At 37.9% G+C, this 27,030-nt stretch overlaps 1 protein-coding gene across 4 annotated transcripts in view; it reads right to left on the reverse strand.

The window, feature by feature from the left end:
* Positions 1–27,030, reverse strand: part of arid1b (AT-rich interactive domain 1B) — a 101,956-nt gene that overhangs the window by 67,946 nt on the left and 6,980 nt on the right. For 2 of the 4 annotated variants that reach the window (XM_073817152.1, XM_073817150.1), the window contains exon 3: positions 13,780–13,917. In XM_073817152.1, coding sequence (XP_073673253.1) covers positions 13,780–13,917 — 138 coding nt within the window. Of the gene's footprint in view, positions 1–13,779; positions 13,921–27,030 lie in introns of all 4 variants that reach the window. The other 2 variants (XM_073817151.1, XM_073817149.1) reach the window with 1 other exon arrangement.

A 27,030-nucleotide genomic window follows, 5' to 3' on the forward strand; every position in this document is an offset into this window, starting at 1 on the left:
TAGCTTTAGTCTCTAATATTTAGGGCTATAGGCTAATCTTTTTCTTAACTTTTATTACACTGTAGATCGAAATAAAATAATTATTGATCATATTTAACATCGGAGAATCACTGACATAATTTAGAGTAGCCTACTTCGAAAATGAAACTATTTAAATCTATATAAAGGATTATTTTTAAACGTTTATTTAAGCAATAATATATAAATTATCTCATGTATATGCTTGTTTAAAACCAGGGATTAAAAACGAATTCCGAATAAAAACTGTATTTTTTCTTTACATTTCCAGAGAGCGAAACAAACGAAATTAAGCATTACTTAATAAATTCAAGGCGCTATACTTTCCTTATTAATTTGATACAACTATAATAGCTATACAATTTATATATATATATATATATATATATATATATATATATATATATATATATATATTAATTGTATAGCTATTATAGTTGTTAGACATAATTAACAAATATTAAACATGCGGGTCAGGAAGCGGGTCGGGTACAATATTTTCTTTTTTTATTTTGCGGTCCGAGTTGCGGGCGGGTTAGTTGAAAACGTCGGTCGGGTTTGGGTTGTTTATACATTGACCCGCGCATCACTGATATACATGGATGAATTGTTCACAATAAGGCCTATAACATGAGTTTACAAAACAGACAGTTAACATTAAAGAAGAAGTTTACTTCTAAAACAAGAATTTACAGATAATTTAGTCACTCCCTTTTCATCCAAGTTGTTTATATCTTTCTTTTTTTCAGTCAAAGATAAATTATGTTTTTTGAGGAAAACATTTCAGGATTTTTCACCATATAGTGGACTTCAATGGTGCCCATGAGTTTGAACTTCCAAAATGCAGCTTCAATTGCAGCTTCAAAGGGATCTAAACGATCCCAGCCGAAGAGGAAGGGTCTTATCTGGCAAAATGATCAGTCATTTTCTAAAAAAAAATTCAAATTTATATACTTTTTAACCTCAAATGCTGGTCTTTTCTAGCTCTGCGTGAACTCTGTGTATTCTGGTTCAAGACAGTTGAACTGGAAAAACTCCCATCTCATTTTCATCTCCAACTTCAAAATCATCCTACATTGCTGTTTTACCCTTTTTTTTAAGGTCATGTTATAGACCTTATTGTGAACAATTCATCCAGATATATGTTTCATTTAATATTTGTAGTCAATTTGTGGTTAATCAGAATGTCATAACTCAATCTTCCAGTGAAAATCTTCTCTTTGGTGATTGGCTTCTTCAATCATGATCAAACACGTTCTTCTTTGCATGTTGGAGAATGAGATGGGAGTTTTTCAACCTGCCCTAACTGTCTTGAACTGGAATACACAGAGTTCATGCAGAGCTAGACAAGACGAGCATTTGAGATTAAAAAGTATATAAATTCTCAATTTGTTTAGAAAATGACTGATCATTTCGCTAGATAAGACCCTTTTTCTTCGGCTAGGATCATTTAGAGCCCTTCGAAACTGCATTTGAACTGCATTTTGGAGGTTCAAACTCATTGGCACCATAGAAGTCCACTATATGGTGAGAAATTCTGAAATGTTTTCCTCAAAAAAACAATTTCTTTTCGACTGAAGAAAGAAAGACATGAACACCTTGGATAACAAGGGGGTGAATAAATGAAGTGAACTTCTCCAAATGAACAAAATAACATTTCAACTAGGTTGTGTTATAATGTGAAAATAGGAGTGCTTTTCTAAACAAAATACTTTCAATTATGACAATATTCACAGTCAACTAAAAATAATAATAAGAGTAAACAATCTTTATTAGTGTTTTCTCTATGTAGCTTTTGTGGGTGATGGAAGATTTTTCCCTTCTCTCTCTCCTTTTAATTATTGTTTTTTTTTCTGTTTATGGATGTTTGATAGGCTTACAAAATAAAAACATAAAAAAACATCAATGGAGTAGCTCCAATTGCCTCAGGAAGGAGTTTTGAGGTCAATATGTTCTGATTTGAGGCAGAGCTTTCTGCTTCATTTCTTCATATAATTCATGTTTTCTCTAAACCGAGGGTCTGTATTGAACGAGACATGTTTACACAGGGTGTGTCTAGATGAAAACGTCGCTGTAAGAAGAGAAACGCATCTGAGACCCGTAAAAACACAACATGTCCATGAAAACATCAAATCCATCTCTTTATGGTTTTTGAGTCCCTTGTGGCTCTACGGTTTCAGCACAATGATTAACGGATCGTTCTTTGAGCTACAGATAAAACGAAAAACATCCCTTCAGTGTGATTAATGCCCTATTGTAATGGCTTGTCTGAAATTGCATCATCCCTGCACAGTTTTGATGTTTAGTCGGCGCGTGAGGGACACAATGTCTCTTTAAAGACAACATGAAACCAAAATTGACAGTATTTACTTTGTTAATAAACGCCCCAGGACTGTGCCGGATTCATTAGTGTGTGTTATTGTAACGAAAAAAAAAAGTTATTTTTTTATAATCTTACATTAAAACATAATGGCTTTCTATCTCCCAGAAATTACAGGGTTTTTTTCTGCTGATTGCCACCAAAGCCATGTGGGAAGAGAACAATAAAATTATCCAATAATATCATAGACAGCTAACAGTGATTCCTCAAATCCCAAATTAGTCTACAGGTAATTGTAAATGCTGTTCATGTTGTCTTTAACTCACACATGCCCACACACACACACAAAAAAAAAAACTTGTGCTGAAACCAGCCTGACTTTATAAATGGTATGGTCAGCAGATGCTGTGAGACTGGGTCAGCTAGATCTACCTTTCATGGCCAGCACATGGTGCTAATTGACGAAATAAGCCAAGCCAGAGGAGAACGTCAGGCTGGGGGTCACTAAGAGACCACTCTGTGAAGCTCTAATGAAAGCCAGCGCTTTGATTTAACGGCTGATTTTAACCAGACTAAGGATGGTGACTCCAGGGATGATGAGGAGAGCTTGTTTAGTAGCTAACATTAAACAGCCTTCAGGCGATTCAGCACTGAACCATCATTTACAGAATAGAATGCCGTGTCCTAATTCACATACTACATCCTAAGCAGTATGGGAGATAAAAATGTGTGTGTCACAAATCACATTATGTTGAAAAATGTATACAAACCTGCCCAGATGGTTTCTTTTTGAGTTGCCTTTTGAGTGAAGGGCGTTTCCACACTAGAGAAAAGTCTAACTGAGTGTTTAACAACTAGAAAAGGCTAAAAGCCAGATCAGTTTGAAGTCAAGTGGGAATACAGTGATTTCTGAAACCGTGACTGGACTCGTCTGTATGAAATTCTCATTGGTCAACAGGGCACGGTTGCACCGGTCGTTCTTAAGTTCTTACTTAAGTTGGAACATGAAGTCCACACTAGAGGTTGAGTAACTATCTCTGTGCGTTATTCAGTCACACCATTTTTTCATAAAGCACAATGTAGCTAGTAAGTTGTAAGCTCTCTTCAAAGTAATGCAAAACTATTCTGACATGCTGTAAAATTCTTTTTATCCTTGATTTTAACTTCGTTTGCCTATTAAAAATAGTTTCCATTGAAATATGCTACTATGCAATCATAAATAACAAAATGCATATTTATTTATATATAAATAAGATCAATAAATATATACTGGTACAAAATAAAAAATATCAGAAATTACCTTTATTTGTTATGATTCTTTTTATTTTATATTAATTTTTTTTTTTTTTTTGGTAGGGTTTGCACTGAAGAGATTTATTCACATAAAAAAATTCATCATAATCTCTTAAAATGTACTCTTGGTCTGTTACTGCTGGTTCATATTTGTCATATATCATATTGATAATTTTTACAATAAAGTTAAATTTTTTTTATTTCTTTCATGTTTAAAGGCGGATTTTTGCTCATAAGTGAAAGTTGTAGAAACCAGATCATCTATTGTGGTTTGAAATTACTCTTTATGATCAGAACATGACAAACATTAACATTTTTGAATTCTTAACACTTTTTCAGTCATTTTTATTTAACAAAATAATATCTTGAAAAGTGGATTACTGCATTTTCTAATGAGTGATATTGTTTCAAATCATGAAACAGGTTTGTGTTGCCTGTGCTGCCATTTGAACTTTGGAACCAAGCACATAAATAGTCCATTTGACACTGTTATTTCGTTACACTTTTGTTGCATAACATTATATTGAACATTTATCAAACTCTCGCTATTATTTCATCGAGAAAAATTATATTGCAATAATTATCGTTAACGTTTTATTACCCAGCCCTACACGTAGAATTACATTTAAAGTAAGTTTAATGGTGCGACACAAAAATATTTAGTACGTTTGTGTAAGCAGTAACTGTCCCTTTACATCCAAATTAGGCTAAGTTGTACAGAGATGGTGCAACAAGCCCCAGATGCCTACAAGTGCACTGCAGCAAAAGTTTGCTCAATTACTGGCCACACGATGGAGCGTTACTTTTGCAAACCTTTGCGTTTTTCTCTACGTCCTTGTAACACCCCAATAAAATCAATGGACTGGCAGCATTCCCTGGCATAAACTCCAGGATGGAGGCATCCTAATACTGCCTCAATTCAAAGGAGATTGTGACAGTTCTCTCCTGTTTTTAAATGTATAAATCTAAAAGCCAATTATAAATGAAATTAAATAAAATGAACACTGCAAAAAATGTTTTTCTTACTTAGATATTTGTCTTGTTTCCTGCCAAAATATCTAAGTATTCTTAAATCAAGAAGGATTTTCTGGACAAGTAAAAATTATTGTCTCAATTAAGTTTTTACTTAACAAGCAGAATAATCTGTCAATGGGGTAAGCAAAACAATCTTATTTCAAACAGAATATTTTTAATTAATTTTTACTAGAAAATCCCTCTTGATTTAAGAATGTTTAGATTTAGGTTAATTTAGAACTTAAATAAATGAATTTAGCTGGGTCTGGGTTAGTGAAATGTAGACAGAATTTTATATTCTAGAATATTGTGGTGGCGTCTATCCAGCTAGATTTATATAACATTACACTTTGATATTATAAAATGATTAATAAGGTTTGGAAATCAGTCATTTGTGTTGGTTCATTTGCTACCTGGCAGAATAGTTTGGAATGTTTATTATTCATTACATCGTCTCTACTCCCGTATTCCATTCATCGTAATTTTGTCAAGCCCGGTTCCACTTTCCTTCGCCTGCGAAATTTCGATGAGCAACGGTAAATGTGACCACAGCTTAAAAAGAATGTACTTTCCCATCATCAGTGAATAACAACTTGTAGTATTAGTATGCAAATTGGGACACAGCCAAGTTCTTAACACTTTGGAGTTCAAAGTTCTGCCTGAAGAAAAAGACCTGAAAATACAGCAGCTCCAAATGTCTGAGACCACTAGTGAAAGAGCTTCTGTCTTGCATTCTTTTCTAATTGAATACCAATTTTTCCATTACAAATTATGTTTGCAGCATAACAATTTGAGTGAAAAGTTAAACTCAAACAAGAACGTTTTAGCATTTGGGTACTAATTATTGGACCTAAAACCTCCACAAGTAATGACCTAAAACACAGTCTAATACTAGATGGCTGCTCTGTAAATTCGTCGTCATCAGTTAGGAACCTAGGCGTCCTATTCGATAGCAATCTCTCCTTTGAAAGCCACATTTCTAGCATCTGCAAAACCGCATTTTTCCATCTTAAAAATATATCGAAATTACGACCTATGCTATCAATGTCAAATGCTGAAACATTAATTCATGCGTTCATGACCTCAAGGATAGATTATTGTAATGCTTTATTGGGTGGTTGTTCTGCACGCTTAATAAACAAACTCCAGCTGGTCCAAAATGCAGCAGCTAGAGTTCTTACTAGAACCAGAAAGTATGACCATATTAGCCCGGTTCTGTCAGCACTGCATTGGCTCCCTATAAAACATCCTATAGATTTTAAAATCTTGCTAATTACTTATAAAGCCCTCAATGGTTTAGCTCCTCAGTACTTGAACGAGCTCCTATCGTATTATAGTCCTTCACGTCCGCTGCGTTCTCAAAATTCTGGCAATTTGATAATACCTAGAATATCAAAATCAACTGCGGGCGGCAGATCATTTTCTTATCTAGCGCCTAAACTCTGGAACAATCTACCTAACACTGTTCGGGAGGCAGACACACTCTGTCAGTTTAAATCTAGATTAAAGACACATCTCTTTAACCTGGCTTACACATAAAATCATTAACACATTTCTATAATTCAAATCCGTTAAAGGATTGTTAGGCTGCATTAATTAGGTCAACCGGAACCGAAAACACCTCCCATAACACCTGATGCACTCGTTGCATCGTAAAAAGAATGGCATCTACGCTAATATTAGTCTGTTTCATTCTTATTCCGAGGTCACCGTAGCCTCCAGACCCAGCCTGTATCCAGATCAGATGGTCACTCCAGTCCCCCGGATCCAGTCCGTACCCAGCTTAGATCATGGATCACCACCTAGAGATGACTTCAATAGCCGTGGATGTCAACCAGATGAGCTCCAAGGCGGATCATCAATAAAGACCTCGCCAACCTTGACGGCCATCGGCGCTACACCACAGGATCCTGATGCGTTCTCTACAATCAGACATTGGTACAAACTGTTGTTTGGTCTGGCCAGAGGAGAACTGGTCCCCCGACTGAGCCTGGTTTCTCCCAAGGTTTTTTTTCTCCATCTCTGTCACCTGTGGAGTTTTGGTTCCTTGCCGCTGTCGCCTCTGGCTTGCTTAGTTGGGGACATTTTCCAGCGATATCGTATACTATTTGAACTGAACTGACGATGATATCACTGAATTCATTGATGAACTGCCTTTAACTGAAAATTGATTGTTACAATAATGCGTTACTTACACACTATTGTGCTGTTTAAATACTGTGCAGTTGCTTTGACACAATCTGTATTGTAAAAGGCGCTATATAAATAAAGGTGACTTGACTTGACTTGACTTTTTCCCTTTTGCTTCAATGACAGCAGCACTCAAGCTGCCTGAACATCCTTTTATTTGAAGGAGTTCACATGACCAGTGTCACAAATCTTCTTATTTGATTAGCACAGAATAGTATTTATTTCATTTTCAAGTTAAGTAACTTTTTCTTTTCTTTCAAATGAAAATTCTAAAACTTTCTCAATGTTCTCTCAGACATTTAGAGCCCACTGTATCTCCCACTTGCTGCAGTGTTTCTCCTCCCCACAATCTCTCCTGTCAGAGACACTGGAAGCAATGGCACAGAGGAAGAAAATGAAACCGTTTTTCTCAATCAGCCTCAGTGTCATATAAGAGAAAATGAAAATAATGCCTTTAAGGTCCAGGGAATAAACAGAGAGTGTGATAGCAATATGAGGCGCACAGCAGTGCTGTCCTCACTGATATTACACACACACCCCTGAGACATCCACTCAAGGCCAGTTTCTTATTACTGCTTTCTCCAAACTATTTGAGTGTGTGTGCTGCAGCCTGTTAAGTACAAGCTGTGTGTAATAGAAAAAAGACAAGAGAAAAGCTGTGTTTCTCTAGACACTCAACAGTGTGTAAGAGAGAGAGAGAAAGCGAGAGTAAAAGGGGTGGAGCTAATTGCTGTATTGTGCAGACTTCAGGAAATACAAATTGCATTTAATTTTTTTTTACTTTAATGCAGAAAAATATCAATCTTGTCGCAATGCAGAAAAATTGCATCCTCATTATGCATTACAAAAACATTTGTATGAATTAGTAAGGGTTGCACTGCCTTGTGTTGATATCCATTTAAAAATAAAAGAAAGTATGATTTATTATAATGATAAATTAATCAAATTTGGGGCTGCAATGATTGTCATGAAAATATTTAATGGTCCTAAAAGAGAGGCTTCATTTTCTTTCAATTAAATATTTTTTACTTTTTCTTTTATTTATTTAGTCATAAAATATGACACAGAAGATTGTGCCAATAATATCCAAAGCTCGGCGTGTGTCAGAAATATTGTCAAAAAATAGTATCTCATTGGTCTCATTGGTAGTGATTTTGTAACACTAGCTATTTCATGTGCATTTTGAAGCATCGCATCAGAAACGAGTGATGAAACACCAAATTTTAAATAAAATTAAATGTTGTTATGGTTCTGAAATTCTGAAATGCCACAGCAAAGTCTGTCATCAAAGTATTTCTGTATAATTGCCTCCCAAAACTGTCTTACACAACTGCGTTCCCAAACAGCAGGCATGTACCTCCAAAAGCACTGAATGCATTTATTTTGTTTCATCTGCTTGCTCTGAGGTAATTTATTATTATAGATTATAACTATTATATTCAGTGGCCTCTCCTATTTTCCTTTGTGAAATATAGTGGCTGTTTATCAGGAAGTGATGATTTTGTTCTCTTTGACTCATTGGATGGAAACGGTGCTTCTTCACAAATGTTTTATGTGAAATTTTAGTTTTGCGCAAAAGTTAAATTCGCAACTCTAGATGGAAACCTGGCTAATGTGAACTTCATTTCAAAAAATATGTTTTTGACTTGGCGAAAAAGGGTTAATGCGAATAACAGGAGATGGAAACACATTTGCCGAACTAATTTCTCAATGTGCATCAATAACGTTTTGTGACTTTGCGGTAAGGGACGGCAAACTGACTAACCAGTGGATCGATCTCGTTCCACAGGATCTGAAATGTTGTTATGGTCATTCTAAAATGCCTGAGCAAAGTCTGTCAAAGTATTTCTGTATAATTGCCTCCCAAAACTGTCTTACACAACTGCGTTCCCGAACAGCAGGCATGTACCTCAGAATGCATTGAGCGCATTTATTTTGTTTCGTCTGCTCGCTCTGAGGTAATTTATTATTATAGATTAAAACTATTATATTCAGTGGCCTCTCCTATTTTCCTTTGTGAAATATAGTGGCTGTTTATCAGGAAGTGATGATTTTGTTCTCTTTGACTCGTTGGACGGAAACGGTGCTTCTTCATAAATGTTTTATGTGAAATTTTAGTTTTGCGCAAAAGGTAAATTCGCAACTCTAGATAGAAACCTGGCTAATGTGAACTTCATTTCAAAAAATATGTTTTTGACTTGGCGAAAAAGGGTTAATGCCAATAACAGGAGATGGAAACACATTTGCCGAACTAATTTCTCAATGTGCATCGATAACGTTGTGTGACTTTGCGCTAAGGGACGGCAAACTGACTAACCAGTGGACCGATCTCGTTCCACAGGATCTGAAATGTTGTTATGGTCATTCTAAAATGCCTGAGCAAAGTCTGTCAAAGTATTTCTGTATAATTGCCTCCCAAAACTGTCTTACACAACTGCATTCCCGAACAGCGGGCATGTACCTCAGAATGCATTGAGCGCATTTATTTAGTTTCGTCTGCTCGCTCTGAGGTAATTTATTATTATAGATTAAAACTATTATATTCAGTGGCCTCTCCTATTTTCCTTTGTGAAATATAGTGGCTGTTTATCAGGAAGTGATGATTTTGTTCTCTTTGACTCGTTGGACGGAAACGGTGCTTCTTCATAAATGTTTTATGTGAAATTTTAGTTTTGCGCAAAAGGTAAATTCGCAGCTCTAGATAGAAACCTGGCTAATGTGAACTTCATTTCAAAAAATATGTTTTTGACTTGGCGAAAAAGGGTTAATGCGAATAACAGGAGATGGAAACACATTTGCCGAACAAATTTCTCAATGTGCATCAATAACGTGGTGTGACTTTGCGCTAAGGGATGGCAAACTGACTAACCAGTGGACCGATCTCGTTCCACAGGATCTGAAATGTTGTTATAATATGGTCATTCTAAAATGCCTGAGCAAAGTCTGTCATCAAAGTATTTCTGTATAATTGCCTCCCAAAACTGTCTTACACAACTGCGTTCCCAAACAGCAGGCATGTACCTCCAAAAGCACTGAATGCATTTATTTTGTTTCATCTGCTTGCTCTGAGGTAATTTATTATTATAGATTATAACTATTATATTCAGTGGCCTCTCCTATTTTCCTTTGTGAAATATAGTGGCTGTTTATCAGGAAGTGATGATTTTGTTCTCTTTGACTCATTGGATGGAAACGGTGCTTCTTCACAAATGTTTTATGTGAAATTTTAGTTTTGCGCAAAAGTTAAATTCGCAACTCTAGATGGAAACCTGGCTAATGTGAACTTCATTTCAAAAAATATGTTTTTGACTTGGCGAAAAAGGGTTAATGCGAATAACAGGAGATGGAAACACATTTGCCGAACTAATTTCTCAATGTGCATCAATAACGTTTTGTGACTTTGCGGTAAGGGACGGCAAACTGACTAACCAGTGGATCGATCTCGTTCCACAGGATCTGAAATGTTGTTATGGTCATTCTAAAATGCCTGAGCAAAGTCTGTCAAAGTATTTCTGTATAATTGCCTCCCAAAACTGTCTTACACAACTGCGTTCCCGAACAGCAGGCATGTACCTCAGAATGCATTGAGCGCATTTATTTTGTTTCGTCTGCTCGCTCTGAGGTAATTTATTATTATAGATTAAAACTATTATATTCAGTGGCCTCTCCTATTTTCCTTTGTGAAATATAGTGGCTGTTTATCAGGAAGTGATGATTTTGTTCTCTTTGACTCGTTGGACGGAAACGGTGCTTCTTCATAAATGTTTTATGTGAAATTTTAGTTTTGCGCAAAAGGTAAATTCGCAACTCTAGATAGAAACCTGGCTAATGTGAACTTCATTTCAAAAAATATGTTTTTGACTTGGCGAAAAAGGGTTAATGCCAATAACAGGAGATGGAAACACATTTGCCGAACTAATTTCTCAATGTGCATCGATAACGTTGTGTGACTTTGCGCTAAGGGACGGCAAACTGACTAACCAGTGGACCGATCTCGTTCCACAGGATCTGAAATGTTGTTATGGTCATTCTAAAATGCCTGAGCAAAGTCTGTCAAAGTATTTCTGTATAATTGCCTCCCAAAACTGTCTTACACAACTGCATTCCCGAACAGCGGGCATGTACCTCAGAATGCATTGAGCGCATTTATTTAGTTTCGTCTGCTCGCTCTGAGGTAATTTATTATTATAGATTAAAACTATTATATTCAGTGGCCTCTCCTATTTTCCTTTGTGAAATATAGTGGCTGTTTATCAGGAAGTGATGATTTTGTTCTCTTTGACTCGTTGGACGGAAACGGTGCTTCTTCATAAATGTTTTATGTGAAATTTTAGTTTTGCGCAAAAGGTAAATTCGCAGCTCTAGATAGAAACCTGGCTAATGTGAACTTCATTTCAAAAAATATGTTTTTGACTTGGCGAAAAAGGGTTAATGCGAATAACAGGAGATGGAAACACATTTGCCGAACAAATTTCTCAATGTGCATCAATAACGTGGTGTGACTTTGCGCTAAGGGATGGCAAACTGACTAACCAGTGGACCGATCTCGTTCCACAGGATCTGAAATGTTGTTATAATATGGTCATTCTAAAATGCCTGAGCAAAGTCTGTCAAAGTATTTCTGTATAATTGCCTCCCAAAACTGTCTTACACAACTGCGTTCCCGAACAGCAGACATGTACCTCAGAATGCATTGAGCGCATTTATTTTGTTTCGTCTGCTCGCTCTGAGGTAATTTATTATTATAGATTAAAACTATTATATTCAGTGGCCTCTCCTATTTTCCTTTGTGAAATATAGTGGCTGTTTATCAGGAAGTGATGATTTTGTTCTCTTTGACTCGTTGGACGGAAACGGTGCTTCTTCATAAATGTTTTATGTGAAATTTTAGTTTTGCGCAAAAGGTAAATTCGCAGCTCTAGATAGAAACCTGGCTAATGTGAACTTCATTTCAAAAAATATGTTTTTGACTTGGCGAAAAAGGGTTAATGCGAATAACAGGAGATGGAAACACATTTGCCGAACAAATTTCTCAATGTGCATCAATAACGTGGTGTGACTTTGCGCTAAGGGATGGCAAACTGACTAACCAGTGGACCGATCTCGTTCCACAGGATCTGAAATGTTGTTATAATATGGTCATTCTAAAATGCCTGAGCAAAGTCTGTCAAAGTATTTCTGTATAATTGCCTCCCAAAACTGTCTTACACAACTGCGTTCCCGAACAGCAGACATGTACCTCAGAATGCATTGAGCGCATTTATTTTGTTTCGTCTGCTCGCTCTGAGGTAATTTATTATTATAGATTAAAACTATTATATTCAGTGGCCTCTCCTACTTTCCTTTGTGAAATATAGTGGCTGTTTATCAGGAAGTGATGATTTTGTTCTCTTTGACTCGTTGGACGGAAACAGTGCTTCTTCATAAATGTTTTATGTGAAATTTTAGTTTTGCGCAAAAGGTAAATTCGCAACTCTAGATAGAAACCTGGCTAATGTGAACTTCATTTCAAAAAATATGTTTTTGACTTGGCGAAAAAGGGTTAATGCGAATAACAGGAGATGGAAACACATTTGCCAAACAAATTTCTCCATGTGCATCAAAAAAGTTGTGTGATTTTGCGCTACGGGACGGCAAACTGACTAACCAGTGGACCGATCTCGTTCCACAGCATCTGAAATGTTGTTATGGTCATTCTAAAATACCTGAGCAAAGTCTGTCAAAGTATTTCTGTGTAATTGCCTCCCAAAACTGTCTTACACAACTGCGTTCCCAATCAGAAGGCATGTACCTCAGAATGCATTGAATGCATTTATTTTGTTTCGTCTGCTCGCTCTGAGGTAATTTATATTATATATTAAAATTATTCTATTTAGTGGCTTCTTCTACTTTTCTTAGTGATATATAGTGGCACTTTATCAGGAAGTGACGATTTAGTTCTCTTTGACTCATTGGATGGTGCTTCATTGCACATGTTTTATGTGAAATTTTAGTTCTGCGCAAAATTCACAACTCTAGATGGAAACCTGGCTAATGTGAACTTAATTTCAAAAAATATGTTTTTGACTTGGCGAAAAAGGGTTAATGCCAATAACAGGAGATGGAAACACATTTGCCAAACAAATTTCTCAATGTGCATCAAAAAAGTTGATGAAATGTTGTTATGGTCATTCTAAAATGCCTGAGCAAAGTCTGTCAAAGTATTTCTGTATAATTGCCTCCCAAAACTGTCTTACACAACTGCGTTCCCAAACAGCAGGCATGTACCTCCAAAAGCACTGAATGCATTTATTTTGTTTCATCTGCTTGCTCTGAGGTAATTTATTATTATAGATTAAAACTATTATATTCAGTGGCCTCTCCTATTTTCCTTTGTGAAATATAGTGGCTGTTTATCAGGAAGTGATGATTTTGTTCTCTTTGACTTGTTGGATGGAAACAGTGGTTCTTCACAAATGTTTTATGTAAAATTTTAGTTTTGCACAAAAGTTAAATTTGCAACTCTGGATTAAAACCTGGCAAATGTGAAATTCATTTAAAAAAAAATTGTTTAAATTGTTTACAATTGCCTCCCAGAACTGTCTTGCACAACTGCGTTCCCAAACAGCAGGCATGTTCCTCCGAAAGCATTGAACGCATTTATTTAGTTTCGTCTGATCGCACTGAGGTAATTTATATTATATATTAAAATTATTATTTTTGGTGGCTTCTTCTTCTTTTCTTAGTGATATATAGTGGCAGTTTATCAGGAAGTGATGGAAACGGTGCTTCTTCGAAAATGTTTTATGTGAAATTTTAGTTTTGCGCAGAAGTTAATTCGCAACTCTGGATGGAAACCTGGCTAATGTGAAGTTCATTTTAAAAAAATGTCGTGAAATCCTTTCGACAGTCTTCAGACGAGGACAAGGACCCTTTAGTATCTATTTAGCAGCCTAAATGCCTACCTGTTGTGTTGGAGCACGCTGCTGCATGTAGGGGGGTTGAGAGGGGGCCGCAGACTGCTGCTGTGGAGGACTGAAATATGGGGGCTGCCCCTGCTGACAGTAGCCGCTCATTCCCTGTGGCCCGTACTGAGCCGGCATCTGCTGAGCAAGACAAGGACAAAAAGCATGAGACTTTGCACACACTCACAAAAAACATTCTCAAGTGCTTCACATGGCATGTCACGGCAGGGAGGACGATTATTATTAATCTGTAAAGTATTTTAAATGGTGATCCGCCCCGGAACATTAACTGACTACTTTACAATGCTAATCCGTTCTGAAACTTCTCTGTCTGGGGCGTGACGTCTCAAGTCAGGAATAAAAGATTCTCACAGTGCTGGAACAGGCGGTGTTTGGGACTGACAACCATATTTATCAGTAGGTGTGACTCCCAAATTACATACAGGACAGGAGAGGATTGCATTACACCTGTATAGACAGTAGAGCTGGAAATGTAGCTTAAAAAAACATACAATATTTATGTGCCTTTTGAAGTCAATGTATTGCTCAGTGTCTAAAATGTTTTTTTCTCCATGAGGAACAATCTTTTTGACACAGTAGCCAATTCAAATTAAAATGTTTAAGAAAATCAAAACAGTATAATTCTAGTTAAAAATAAATCAAGGCATCTTAGGGACTTCAATGAACACACCTGGGATAATTGACAATGACAGTTTTAACTGATTGATAGAATTTAATCAACAGGTTTTAGAGATGCTATTAAAACATTTGATCACTTATGAGTCACAAGACAAGGAAGTTGATTGTGAATCGACACACTGAGCTGCAAGTGTGTAAATCATGAACACAACACACAGTTCTACTATAAATTCAACCAATTTTTTTTTTTAAATACTTTTTTTATTTTAAAATGATCACAAAAAAATCTATTTTTTATAGTCAGTCTGAATTGGTCAAAAAACAGTGAAAATGTGGCCTAAAAACTCAAGTGGAAAGAGTTTTTTTTTTTTAATATGTTCAAATCGTCTTTGAAGAGTACACCTAAGTATAGCTAATTATTTCCAAATATAGTTAATCAAATTTTTCTCATATCTCAATATATCGCAGAAAAATAAAATATCACAGGTTTTTCCAAAATCATTGAGCTTTACTGTGCTTTGTATTGTGTCTTTAAGGATTTAAATTTTGTTCAGTTGTTTTTCTAGTAATTCCTACTCCTTTTATTCTCTCAGATATTTGGTGAAAAACTTTTTGAATCCACCCAGTGTCACAGTTCTGTCTGTCTTGTCATTGGTTTTTCCCATTTGTCTTCCCCCCGTTGATCTGTCATTTGGTTTAGCCTTCGTCACCGTCATCTGTTACACCTGTGTTTTATTATCAGTCATCAATGTCACCTGTGTTTCTTGATTAGTTTGTCTTTAAGAGTCAGTCTTTGAGTTCAGTGTATTGTCGGTCCTTAACGTTTGATGTGTGTGAAAGCTCTTCGTGTTCCTGCCTTGTTCCTCTTGGAGAATTATATTAAATATATTGTATTTGTGAATATCGTCTATCGTCTCGTCTAGTCCTGCATACACCCCTGACAGAAGGACCGACCTAAACAGTTTCCCAGCGTGTTTCCCCTGCTTTATTTTTCGTTTTTCTCAGTGTTTATTTTTTGGTTTTTATCATGGACCCTGCTGTGAGCATCATTCTCCTGGAGCAGGGGGATCGCTCTCTCGAGGACTACACCAGAGACTTCGTCCACCTCGTGCCTTACACGCACTACCCGGACTACTGCCTCTGTACCTTCTTCCGTAAGGGACTGAACAACACCATCAAGAGGCAGTTGTCCGGGGAAGGTCCTCGAGAGAGCATCGCTGATTTCATCGTGTGGGTGCTGGTGTCCAGCAGATCTTCGTCGAACGCGGAGGACGACACCAGCCCCACACCTGACCCAGAACCCATCCCAACATCACCCCGACAAGCGGAGTTGCAGCCCGAGCCCACCGACGATGGAGAGCCAGAGCCAAGAGCGACAGAGCCAGAGCCGGACACATCGGACCAGGTGCGAGAGCCGACTGCAACATCCGTGACGGTGGAGTATGACGTGGAGCTAGAGAGGGCTACAGAGAGCCCTGCCCACTGCACCACCGCTGAGGGTGAGCTTGGATCTATTTCTGGGGATTTAATAGACTTCTTCTCGGATCTTGCCCAAGATAACTCTGGTAACTTAATTGACTTTGATATGGAAATATCCGTCTGTCCTGTCTGCCCGGAATTCCCACCCACCCACCCTCTGTCATCCGCTGCCATGTCTGTCTGGCCACCGCTGTCCCCTGACAGCCCCTCAGCTCACCCTCAGCCCAACATCTGTGCAGTGGGCTCGCCGCGGGGCTGCCAGTTTCCAACGGCGTCTCGGCTGGAGGATTCCTCAGCTCCGCCTCCAGCCTCCGAGTCCAGGACTCCGCCTCGGCCCTTCGACCCTGCGGTTCCACCACGGCTCTTGACGCCCTCCTCTCCACCGTCGCCCGTCGATCCACCAGCTCCACCGGGCTCCATCGTCTTTCCGGCTCCGCCCTGGTCAGTCGTCACCCCATCGGCTCCTCAGGACTCTGCTCCTCCGGCTGTGCCTCGTCGCGCCGTCCCACCGGCTCCTTGGAACTCCTCCTTCCTGCGGGCACAGCCTCCATCCTCTGTCGCTCTGGCTCCGCCGCGGATCTCCGGGACTCCGCCTCCGCCTCGGGCGCCAGAGCCTGTTCCACCTTGGCCCTCCGGATCCTCGGCGTCACCCCGGATCATCGGCTCTCTGTCTCCGCCTCGGGCTCCTCCTCCATCTGCTCCGCCTCTGTCGGTCGGCCCCATGGAGTCGGCGGTCCTCCCTCCACCATGGCTCCTCCCTCCGTCGGCTCCACCGTGGGCCGTCATCATGGCTGTGGTCTGGGTCCTGTGGATTTCCTCCTGCTCCAGGTCCCTCCTGTGTCTTCCCTGGCTCCTCCGTCGTCGCCCCCATGGACTGTCTTCTGTGTTACCTGGACTTTTGTTCTGGTCCTCCTCCGGGGGTTGCGTCCTCCGCCGGAGCCCCCTCCCTCATTGACTTTGGTTTCCTGGTTTTCCGCCCCTCTCGTTTTTTCGTTTTTTCCACGGCGCGAGGACGCGCCTTTCCGGAGGGGGGCGTAATGTCACAGTTCTGTCTGTCTTGTCATTGGTTTTTCCCATTTGTCTTCCCCCCGTTGATCTGTCATTTGGTTTAGCCTTCGTCACCGTCATCTGTTACACCTGTGTTTTATTATCAGTCATCAATGTCACCTGTGTTTCTTGATTAGTTTGTCTTTAAGAGTCAGTCTTTGAGTTCAGTGTATTGTCGGTCCTTAACGTTTGATGTGTGTGAAAGCTCTTCGTGTTCCTGCCTTGTTCCTCTTGGAGAATTATATTAAATATATTGTATTTGTGAATATCGTCTATCGTCTCGTCTAGTCCTGCATACACCCCTGACACCCAGACACGTAACAGGTGCTTGGTCTTGCTTTCCGACCACATTATACTGCTATTTTCTGTAATTTTTCAGCGTGAGAGAGGTTGACAGCCCTAGCATTAGTGATTGACAGCAAAAAAATATCCAGCTAAGTGCTTACATCAGAACACAGACAAATAGTTGTCCACAGCATTGCTGTTGATACAGCCTATATGAATAAAAAATGCTCTCAAAATTCTGTTGTGAGTCGAGGTTGAGAGTAGGGCTGCAACAACTAAATTATAATGAAAATACTCTACAATGAATTTGGTAGTCTGTGTCTGCCAGTCCACCAGTCATGTATTTCACAATGGTGAATAATGCATTTCTATTTACAAAACACGTAAGAAAAATAGCATAGGACATATGGAATGCTGTATAATATGCACTTCAAACAAAAGTACACTACCAGTCAAAAGTCTCTTCTGCTCACCAAGCCTGAATTTATTTGATCCCAAATACAGCAAAAGCAGTAATATTGTAAAATATTTTTACTATTTAAAATAACTGCTTTCTATTTGAATATATTTTAAAATGTAATTTATTCCTGTGATCAAAACTAGATTTTCAGCATCATTACTCCAGTCCTGATTGTCACATGATTCTTCAGAAATCAAATCTAATATGCCGATTTGCTGTTCAAGAAACATTTTTTTATTATTATCAATATTTAAAACAGTTGAGTACATTTTTTTCAGAATTCTTTAATGAATAGAAACATACAAAGATTATTTATCTGAAATTAAAAGCCATTAAAAAAACTAATAACCACTCAAAAGCTTGGAGTAAGTATATTTTTTTATTTTTGGGGGGCAAGGATGCTTTAAATTGACCGAAAGCGATGATAAAGAGATTTATATTTCAGATAAATGCTGTTCTTCTGAACTTTCTTTTCATCAAAGAAACCTGAAAAATTCTGCTCAGCTGTTTTTAACATAATAATAAATGTTTTTCGAGTAGCTAATCAGAATATTAGAATGATTTCTGAAGAATCATGTGACTAGAGTAATGATTTTAAAAATTCAGCTTTGAAACCGCAGGAAAAAATTACATTTTAAAATATATTCAAATAGAAAACAGTTATTTTAAAAATAAAAATATTCCAAAATGTATTTGATCCAAAAGTTTGCTGTACTTTGGATCAAATAAATGTAGGCTTAGTAAGCAGAAGAGAAAAACAAACATTAAAAATCTTACTGTTCAAAAACTTTTGATTGGTAGTGTATATTTACTTTCCTATTCAGGTGATTTGACTGAAATATGCATTTTGCTAAAATTTTTATTTTTAGACAGTGGATGCAGGTTTAAAATGCTATATGTAGGATACGTCATTTTTTTTTTTACGAGAGCAGTCACTGTAAAGTATTATGGGAATGGTGTTTAATTTAGTAATTTTAGTATCTTTTTAAAATGTTAAGTAATTAGTTGTTTTTTTTATTTAGAATGAAATGTATATATTTTAAACCTTTTTTCACATAATATATAGCATTATTTACATATATACAGCATATTTGCCCAAATGTGGAGTAGCGTTTTTATAAATAATGTATTAGAATTGATTTATTTATTTTTAAAAATTAATTTTTATTTTAAAATTAGTAGTTTTTAAACAATTAGTTTTGGGATTTTTGTGCATATTAATCGACTAATCGAAGAAATAATCGGCAGTCCTAGTTGAGCGTCACTTCTTGTCATTCTCTTTTAAAACCAATCTGTGTCTGAACACATATTCATATTCAGCACTCCAAACAGGAACGACAACCGTATTCTGCCACTGTGTGAACATAGCCAGTGAGGGATGATGGGAGACATCTGAACACCGAGGGTCCCCGTGGGTGTGTTAGTGCTTTAGTAATCCACAACTGTTCCCCCTCCTTTGATTCACGACAAGCTGTTATTGTGACGGTCTTATGTAAGAGCTTTTCAAGGCAACAGCTGCCATTGGCACGCTGTCCTCCCATCTGAGCTCCCCGTTACCCGCTCCCTTCATCCGCTGTAATTCTCATTTGTCATTCATACCAAACAGAAAACAAATCCACGAACCATGATGATGTGTTTTTCCCGCTCATCTCTCTAATACATGCAGAAGTATGTCAGCGACGGTACGTGCACATACACTCACGAGGCTCAGATGGGAATTGTATTGAGAGCTGTGTTCTCTGAGCTTCTTTAATGAGGAAACGTAAGTCAAGCAAGGACAAACCCTAATCTACACTGCAAAAATAATTTCCTCAATCAGTTTTCCATTAGAAAGTAAGTCGAAACCATAGCCTTGTGGGCAGCAGTGCCTCGGGTGACCCGTTTGAGTCCCGGCTTGAGGTCCTTTCCTTATCCTGTTCCACGTTCTCTTTTCCTCGTGCTTTCTCGCTCTCTCTCTCTTCACTGTCAGTGTCCAATAAACAGAAAACTACATAGATATTATATATATATAATATAAAAACAGACATGTACACTGGTCAAACTTTCATGTAATTATTATTTGATTATTTTTTTGCATATTTCTTTCATAAGAGAATGGTTTATTATGTTCACCATGGCTGCATTTATTTGATCAAAAATCTAGTAAAAACAGTAAAATTGTACAGTATCATAATACTGTAATAATGCTAATCAATATTATTCAAATATAAAGAAACTGTTTTAAAATATCACGTTAAAATATATGCTGAAAACAGTTGAGCATAATATTTTTCTGGAAACCGAGAAAGATTTTTATTTTAAATAAAGGCTCTTATTAAGTTTTTTTTTTTTTTTTAATTCAAAGTTACCTGAAAATATGTATCATGGTTTTGACAGAAAAAAAATAAGCAGCACAACCGTTCCCAACATAAATAACACACTGTTTTTTTTTTTATTATTCATTATTATTGTAATAATGAATTAATTAATTAACTACAGACCAATTTCGAATCTCCCTTTTCTGTCAAAGATACTAGAAAAGGTAGTATCCTCACAATTATGCTCCTTCTTAGAGAAAAATGGTATCTGTGAGGATTTCCAGTCAGGTTTTAAACCATATCATAGTACTGAGACTGCTCAAATGACCTGCTCTTGTCAACCGATCGTGGTTGCATCTCCCTATTAGTGCTACTGGATCTTAGTGCTGCGTTTGATACTATTGACCACAACATTCTTTTAAATAGACTTGAATATTATGTAGGCATTAATGGTAGTGCACTGGCATGGTTCAAATCGTACTTATCAGACCGTCATCAGTTTGTGGCAATAAATGAAGAGGTATCATTTTTTCCATTTCTGTCACCTGTGGAGTTTTGGTTCCTTGCCGCTGTCGCCTCTGGCTTGCTTAGTTGGGGACACTTTCCAGCGATATTGTATACTATTTGAACTGAACTAGATGATGATATCACTTTCAGTTAAAGGCAGTTCATTGATGAACTGCCTTTAACTGAAAATTGATTATTTACAATAATGCGTTACTTACACACTATTGTGCTGTTTAAATATTGTGCAGTTGCTTTGACACAATCTGTATTGTTAAAAGCGCTATATAAATAAAGGTGACTTGACTTGACTTAATAATATTTTTTAAATATTTCAATAGTATTTTTTAAAATAGGATAATGAGAAACGTTTTCACCAAATTAGATAGACAGTTAGATCGCAAAGCAAATCTAACGTAAAAAATGTTGAGCGCTTCAGATTTCTCCAGTAAACTAGTCTTGTTTTAATTTAAATAAATAAATAATAAATAGTATTTTTTTTAAATAGGAAAATAAGAAACATTTTCACCAAATTAGATAGATCACAAAGCAAATCTAACATAAAAAAAAAACGTTGAGCGATTCGGAAATCTCCAGTAATCTAGTCTTGTTTTAATTTGTTTCTAGGAAAAATATCTAAATAGGACTAAGTCTAAAAAGTATTTTTGCAGTGTAACTATTACACATATAAATTTGATGCCCTTTCGTCAGGATTTGTAACCGTCAGCATTTAAGATAAATGTAAAAGGATAACTGTCGTGCATTTCCAGTCTTTCCATCACTGAAATAACAAAAAAGGATTTAACCGGACAGCATGCAATTGCTCCAAAATCCCACAAAGAGATTGCGTCCAATCACAAACAGCACATTTAATCCATTTCTCTGCCATGTACTGTGCTTGTCAGAAGCGTGGACAGCAGGGCAGGTGAGTGGCGGTCAGATGGTCAGCGGCAGTGCCTCGGGGGGTGGATGGCTTCTGCTGATTGTGTTGTGATAGGACCTGTCCTCATACAGAACCTTCAAAACACCTGTCAGGACCTGCGGCCCCCTGCCACACACCTGATCCGCATCCACCTGAGCTCACACACTCATTAAACACACCTAACGCCATCAAAGAGCAAACTGGTACAATGAATGGGCAAATTTGTTTGATGCCGCCAACGGAGAAGAAATTTAAATTTAAAAATGCATTCAATAGTTTGGTGCTAATTTAAAAAGTTTTACGCTTTAGGAAACAAATACTTTTGTTGGTGTACACTCACATTAAATGAATACAGTACTCATAACAGTCTATAAAAAGTGTTTTGATTATGTACGGTGCATTTCTGTCACTTCTGCAGATATACTAGTGGTGTAGTGTTGTATTAGCTGGAAATCGATAATATAATTCTTTATAAATATATTTAACATTGTGTCTTCCTTTTGTTCTGCCTTAAATGGTGCTTTCCCCTGGGTTTTAAGCTTTGTCTTCTTCTATTTTTTTGTAAAAATGCTATGTGACCAAAACAGAAGTAGCCAGAAGATCAATAGAAATAACATAGCAGGATTCCCTTGGTATCAGACCAGATGAAACATCCAATTTCAGGTAGGGTTGTAAAAAGAAAAAAAAAATCCTCTGGTCATCTAAGGTCTCCTGGTAGATAAAAGTCATTACAGTGTCCCTCTCGATTGAGAACGGTGACAACTAACAGCTGCACAAATGCACTGCACACCCCTTCTGGTTAGAGATTACCCCAAAACTCTCTCCTGTAATGATCTCATTATGTGCTGGCCGCATTCGGTGATGTCTTTCTTGATTAGTGCCTCTCCTACATTCCACCGTGCCAGGAGGAGATTGCTGATTCTGATCTTTCGTTCTAAAAAGGTCACGTCCGTACCCAGGGGCAATCACATGAGGAAACTGCACACGACTGCTGTCCTGCTGATCTTGTGTCAGTATAGCTGACCAAAAGATCAGTGTAATGGATCTGGAAGTAATGAAAAGAAAGTGGCTGATAGCTGAAATAGCAGTTTGTGTTTCTAAGGTCCAAAACACACTTGAGTATGTGAACCCAAACACTTCCAGCTACGCAGACTCGATTTCACGCGTCACTGTTTTCCAAAATTTTTTTAGAACAAGGAGGTCTACAATAACTTGAGAAGTCTATCTGTTAGCAATCCCATTTATCTCAACGGAAGCTGCTCATCTAGCGCAGTAGTTAAACTGCCAACATTTTAAAGGGTTACTCCACTCCATCATCACCCGTAAAGGCTTCGTTCGTCTTCGGAACACAAATTTAGATATTTTTGATGCATTCTGACAGCTCACTGACCCTCCCATAGAAAGTAATGTAACTGACATGATCAACAGCCAGAAACATAAATCAGTAAAATAATCCATCCATCAGGGGTTCAACCATAATTTTACAAAGCTACGAGAATACTTCTTGTACACAAAGAAAACAAAAATAAAAACGATTTTATTCCACAATTCGTCTATTCCACGTTACCAAACGCTTTTGTGGAGGATATCCACTAAACGCAAACAGCGTACACTGTTCTGTGCATACACTGTTTTCATTTAAAGGTCCCATATTGTACACATTTCTGGAGGTTTATTTTAGTTGTTGATGTCCTTAAGAATATATATTTGCGGTATAAGTGCCAAAATCCATCTCAATATATTTTTACAGCTCCTTTTTTAAGGAGCTCTATCAAAAACAGGTCGATTTTGGCCCATCTAATTAATATTCATGAGCATCTCTTCTGATTGGCCTGTTGTTTTCTGAGTGACGCACAGCCAGGCCAACCACAGTTAACTACGATCATGTATGCTTTAGCCGAGCCCAGAGCCATAGATAGAGCCTAGCCTGCTGATACTCAACAGGATATTTCAGAATGATCATTAATGTTTTTTTCTTTTTCCAACACCCCGAATGCAGTAAGCTACATAACTGTTGCTTTAGTAAAGCCCCTTTCACAATGCGCGCTGATTCTGGAAAATTACGGGAACGAGCGCTGTGTGAACAAAAGCCAGAACCATAAAGGCAGTGTTGTAGTGATGATGCACGTTATCACGCGACTCTTCATAATGAAAAAATACGTGCAAAGTGGAATGAAGCGGCGATCGGGCAGAGCCAGCTCCTCACTATCAGCGTTGAAGCACAGTTTGTTCAGGTTAGTTTCAGTTTAGTGAAACGTACGCGTCGCATTACATCTCACATCCAAACGTCACATGTCTTTATGGGTTGTGTGTAAAGCACGCACAGATTCCGGAAAACAACTGTGAATGAACCAAATCAAACAACTCCGGAACAAATCATGGGACACATTATAAGTGTATTTACTGGAATCGCTGTGTGAAAGAGGCTGAAGTTGACGTGCCAGTGGTCTCTTATATTCACGTTGTTCTGAAGCCTGTGCAATGATGTAGTTTCGACATCTATCGACTGAACAGGGTTTTCTCGACTTGTTTTCGTGTTGTTCTTGCTTAGCAATGTTATGGACACGTCTGGGTTTGACAAAAGGAGGGTGGGACGTGATTGGTGCTCGGGGTGGTGACTGAAGGCGGTGACTGAGTAGATCGGACGTCACATCTTTGCGGAAGTCACAGTGGCTCGTGAAAATGAACAGCTACTTTAAGCAGGCTGTGTGCAGTTTACTGTGGATTGACTGTTTTGAAACTCATATGGTAGTTACATAGCCCCTAGACCTCAGTTATCATGAAAAAAGCCAGGAAATTTCAATTTTGACAATATGGGACCTTTAAGTCAAAGCGTAAAAGATGTAAACAGCGTATCCGCTTGACGAATTGTGGAATAAAGTCATTGTTATTTTTGTTTTCTTTGCATACAAAAAATATTCTCGTAGCATCGTAAAATTATTTTAGCCAACGTTTCTGGACGTTGGTCATGTTAATTACATTGCTGTCTATGGGAGGGTCAGAGAGCTGTCAGAATGCATAAAAAATATCAATTTGTGTTCTGAAGACGAACAAAACTTTTACAGGTTTGGAATGACGTGGGGGTAAGTGATAAATTACAAAATTTTCATTTTGGGGTGGAGTAACCCTTTAATATGTTATGTATTTTATTAGACAAGTGACGAACGCACAGAGTATCATTATAACAGAATTTCCAGCACACTCAAATGTATCTAGCATGATACATTTGAGTGTATCATGCTACCTCACACGTGCAGGACCGGAAGAAGCAGAAGCGGTCGACTGTGGCATAATAAAAGCTCAGCTGCTTTCAAGCCGTGTATCGCGCTCGTCCTTCATTAGCAATCGCTTCAGCGGCCTCATTTCACTCCCACGACTTTCAGTACCACCCTGCTTCATACTGCAGTGACCTTAATAAGTCTTTAATGCATTAGCTCATCCATGAACATTATTTCTGCAGGATTCCCGACGGATTGCGTCGGCTTTGTGGATGAAGCATACAACTCCCATGATTCCACACTCAATCAGACGTCATCAAACTTCTTTGTTTGTTTTGAATATGCGCCCTCTAGCGGCGAAAACTTGTGCCTTTGAATAATATTGATTAACAAAAATTTAACCAACTTTTTGTAAAATCTGTGTAAAAATCCCCTGCCCTCACAAAATTGTTCAGATTGTGTGGATTCTATTGAAATGACTAGATCTCACCTGCAAATATTCACACACAGAATTAAATTGAATAAAATGGTTTGCAAGTCATTTTAACCAAATTATTAAAAGAATCACTTCTAAAGAGCCATTTATTCATGAAGCGGACTACGCTGGTTGCGCTACGTATTTATGAATGCAGCCAGTGTAGACAACGCAATAAAAAAGTGTTGTCTTTGATTTACTTTGAGCTTCCCAGTCCTTTTATCTCAGTACATTTGTTTCAGACCACAATCTTAGAAATGAATTCTTTTGGCATGTCATTACAGATTCAGCAGCTGGCCAAACATTCACATCTGCGTTTACATAAGTATGTTTCTGGTCTAAGCCTTCACATTTTTTCGAAGGTACACAGAAGCTACACTCTTTAAAAAAAAAGGGTGCTTAAAAAAGGTCCTTTACAGCGATGCCATAGAAGAACCATTTTTGGTTCCACGAAATACCATTCAGTCAAAGGTTCTTTAAAGAACCATCTTATTTTTGCCTTTATATAATCTGAAGAACCTTCTTTCGCCACAAAGAACCTTTTGTGAAACAGAAAGTTCTTCAGATGTTAAAGATTCTTTATGGAACCATTTAGACAAAAAAAGTTATTCTATGGCATCATGATATGAGAAAATGTTCCATATTGATGTTTCGCTGGTATTTTACTTGTATTTTGAATCATGTATTCCATTGTAATATGTTTTAGGATTGAAGGAAAAGTCCATAAACTTAATGGTTATGGTAACTGTCTGTCAGGACATTATCCAATTTTTTTAACAGTATAGGTTTGATTAAAGACAATATGACACTGCATTTGCAGTGAATTTTACTTAATGTGTAATGTGGCAGAAAGTGATACATGTTTAGTTCCAGTACTACTGGTTCAATTTTCTTTCGTCCCACTGCGAATGCAGTGTCATATTGTCTTTAATCAAACCTATACTGTTACATCAGCAGAACAGTTTTTTTTTTTTTTTCCAGAAGCAGTGGCACTGAACTTAACTCAGTCCAGCTTTTGGAGTCTAAATTTAGTAGGGCAGTCTGTACCCAGAATAGGACGGCCCAGCCCAACCAGACTGCCTGCCAAGCTCTTCTGACAGACATGCGGCGCATTAGACTGTCAACATCTCTGGTACACTGGGAGTACAGTCGCTCCACGCTGACAGGCACAACAGAGTCGTTCCTTCTGCACTACACTCTGTGTTTCCCCTCGGGCTGTCACTGTTCAGACCGCCGGCCTGTGGGACATTTCAGTTTCCTGTGGACTCAACAGCATGAAGAGCACCGTTGCTATCTCTGTTTGAGAGCTATGAGTCAGTGTTGCTAATTCTGATAGTCTAAGGTAGCTGTGCTTAGAAAGTAGATATCGTAGCAGGATAGTCCCCTGTGTGGCAGCCAGCTGGGGTGGGTAAAAGCATTCTGGCATGGTAAAAAGTGAGCACTTCCACCAGACAAGTAACATAACTAGGCCCACGCACATTTTTTCAGTGTCGAATGTGAGGTAAATGTGTGGAATTCTGTGAAATGGATTTAAAAGTGTTGAGATGTGTTAAATGGAGCTGGGAATATAACACTTTCAGGTATCTGAAAGCAAATTCAGATTTCTTTTTTAAAGCCCCAGGATATCGAAACATGATATGAAAACTGATGACTGATTTTGTACTCATACATGTTTCCATTTTCTGTCCAGTCAAATGCCGTCTACAGTCCACTTTTTCAGCAGCCTTTGTTCCAGAAGTATTTTTCTTATTTATTTTTCCCATTGGGATTTTCTGGAAGTCTTTGTTAAACCACAAGGTGAATCACAACATTACCAACATTGCTTTGAAGCAAAAACTTCAGTATATCAGTAAATCAGTATGAGCTACAAGACGGCTTTAATGAAAGAAACAAATACAATCCCATGAAGAACTGCAAATGACAAT

This window comes from Garra rufa, chromosome 13 (assembly GCF_049309525.1).
Source record: "Garra rufa chromosome 13, GarRuf1.0, whole genome shotgun sequence".
In the NCBI taxonomy this organism is placed as follows: Eukaryota; Metazoa; Chordata; class Actinopteri; order Cypriniformes; family Cyprinidae; genus Garra; species Garra rufa.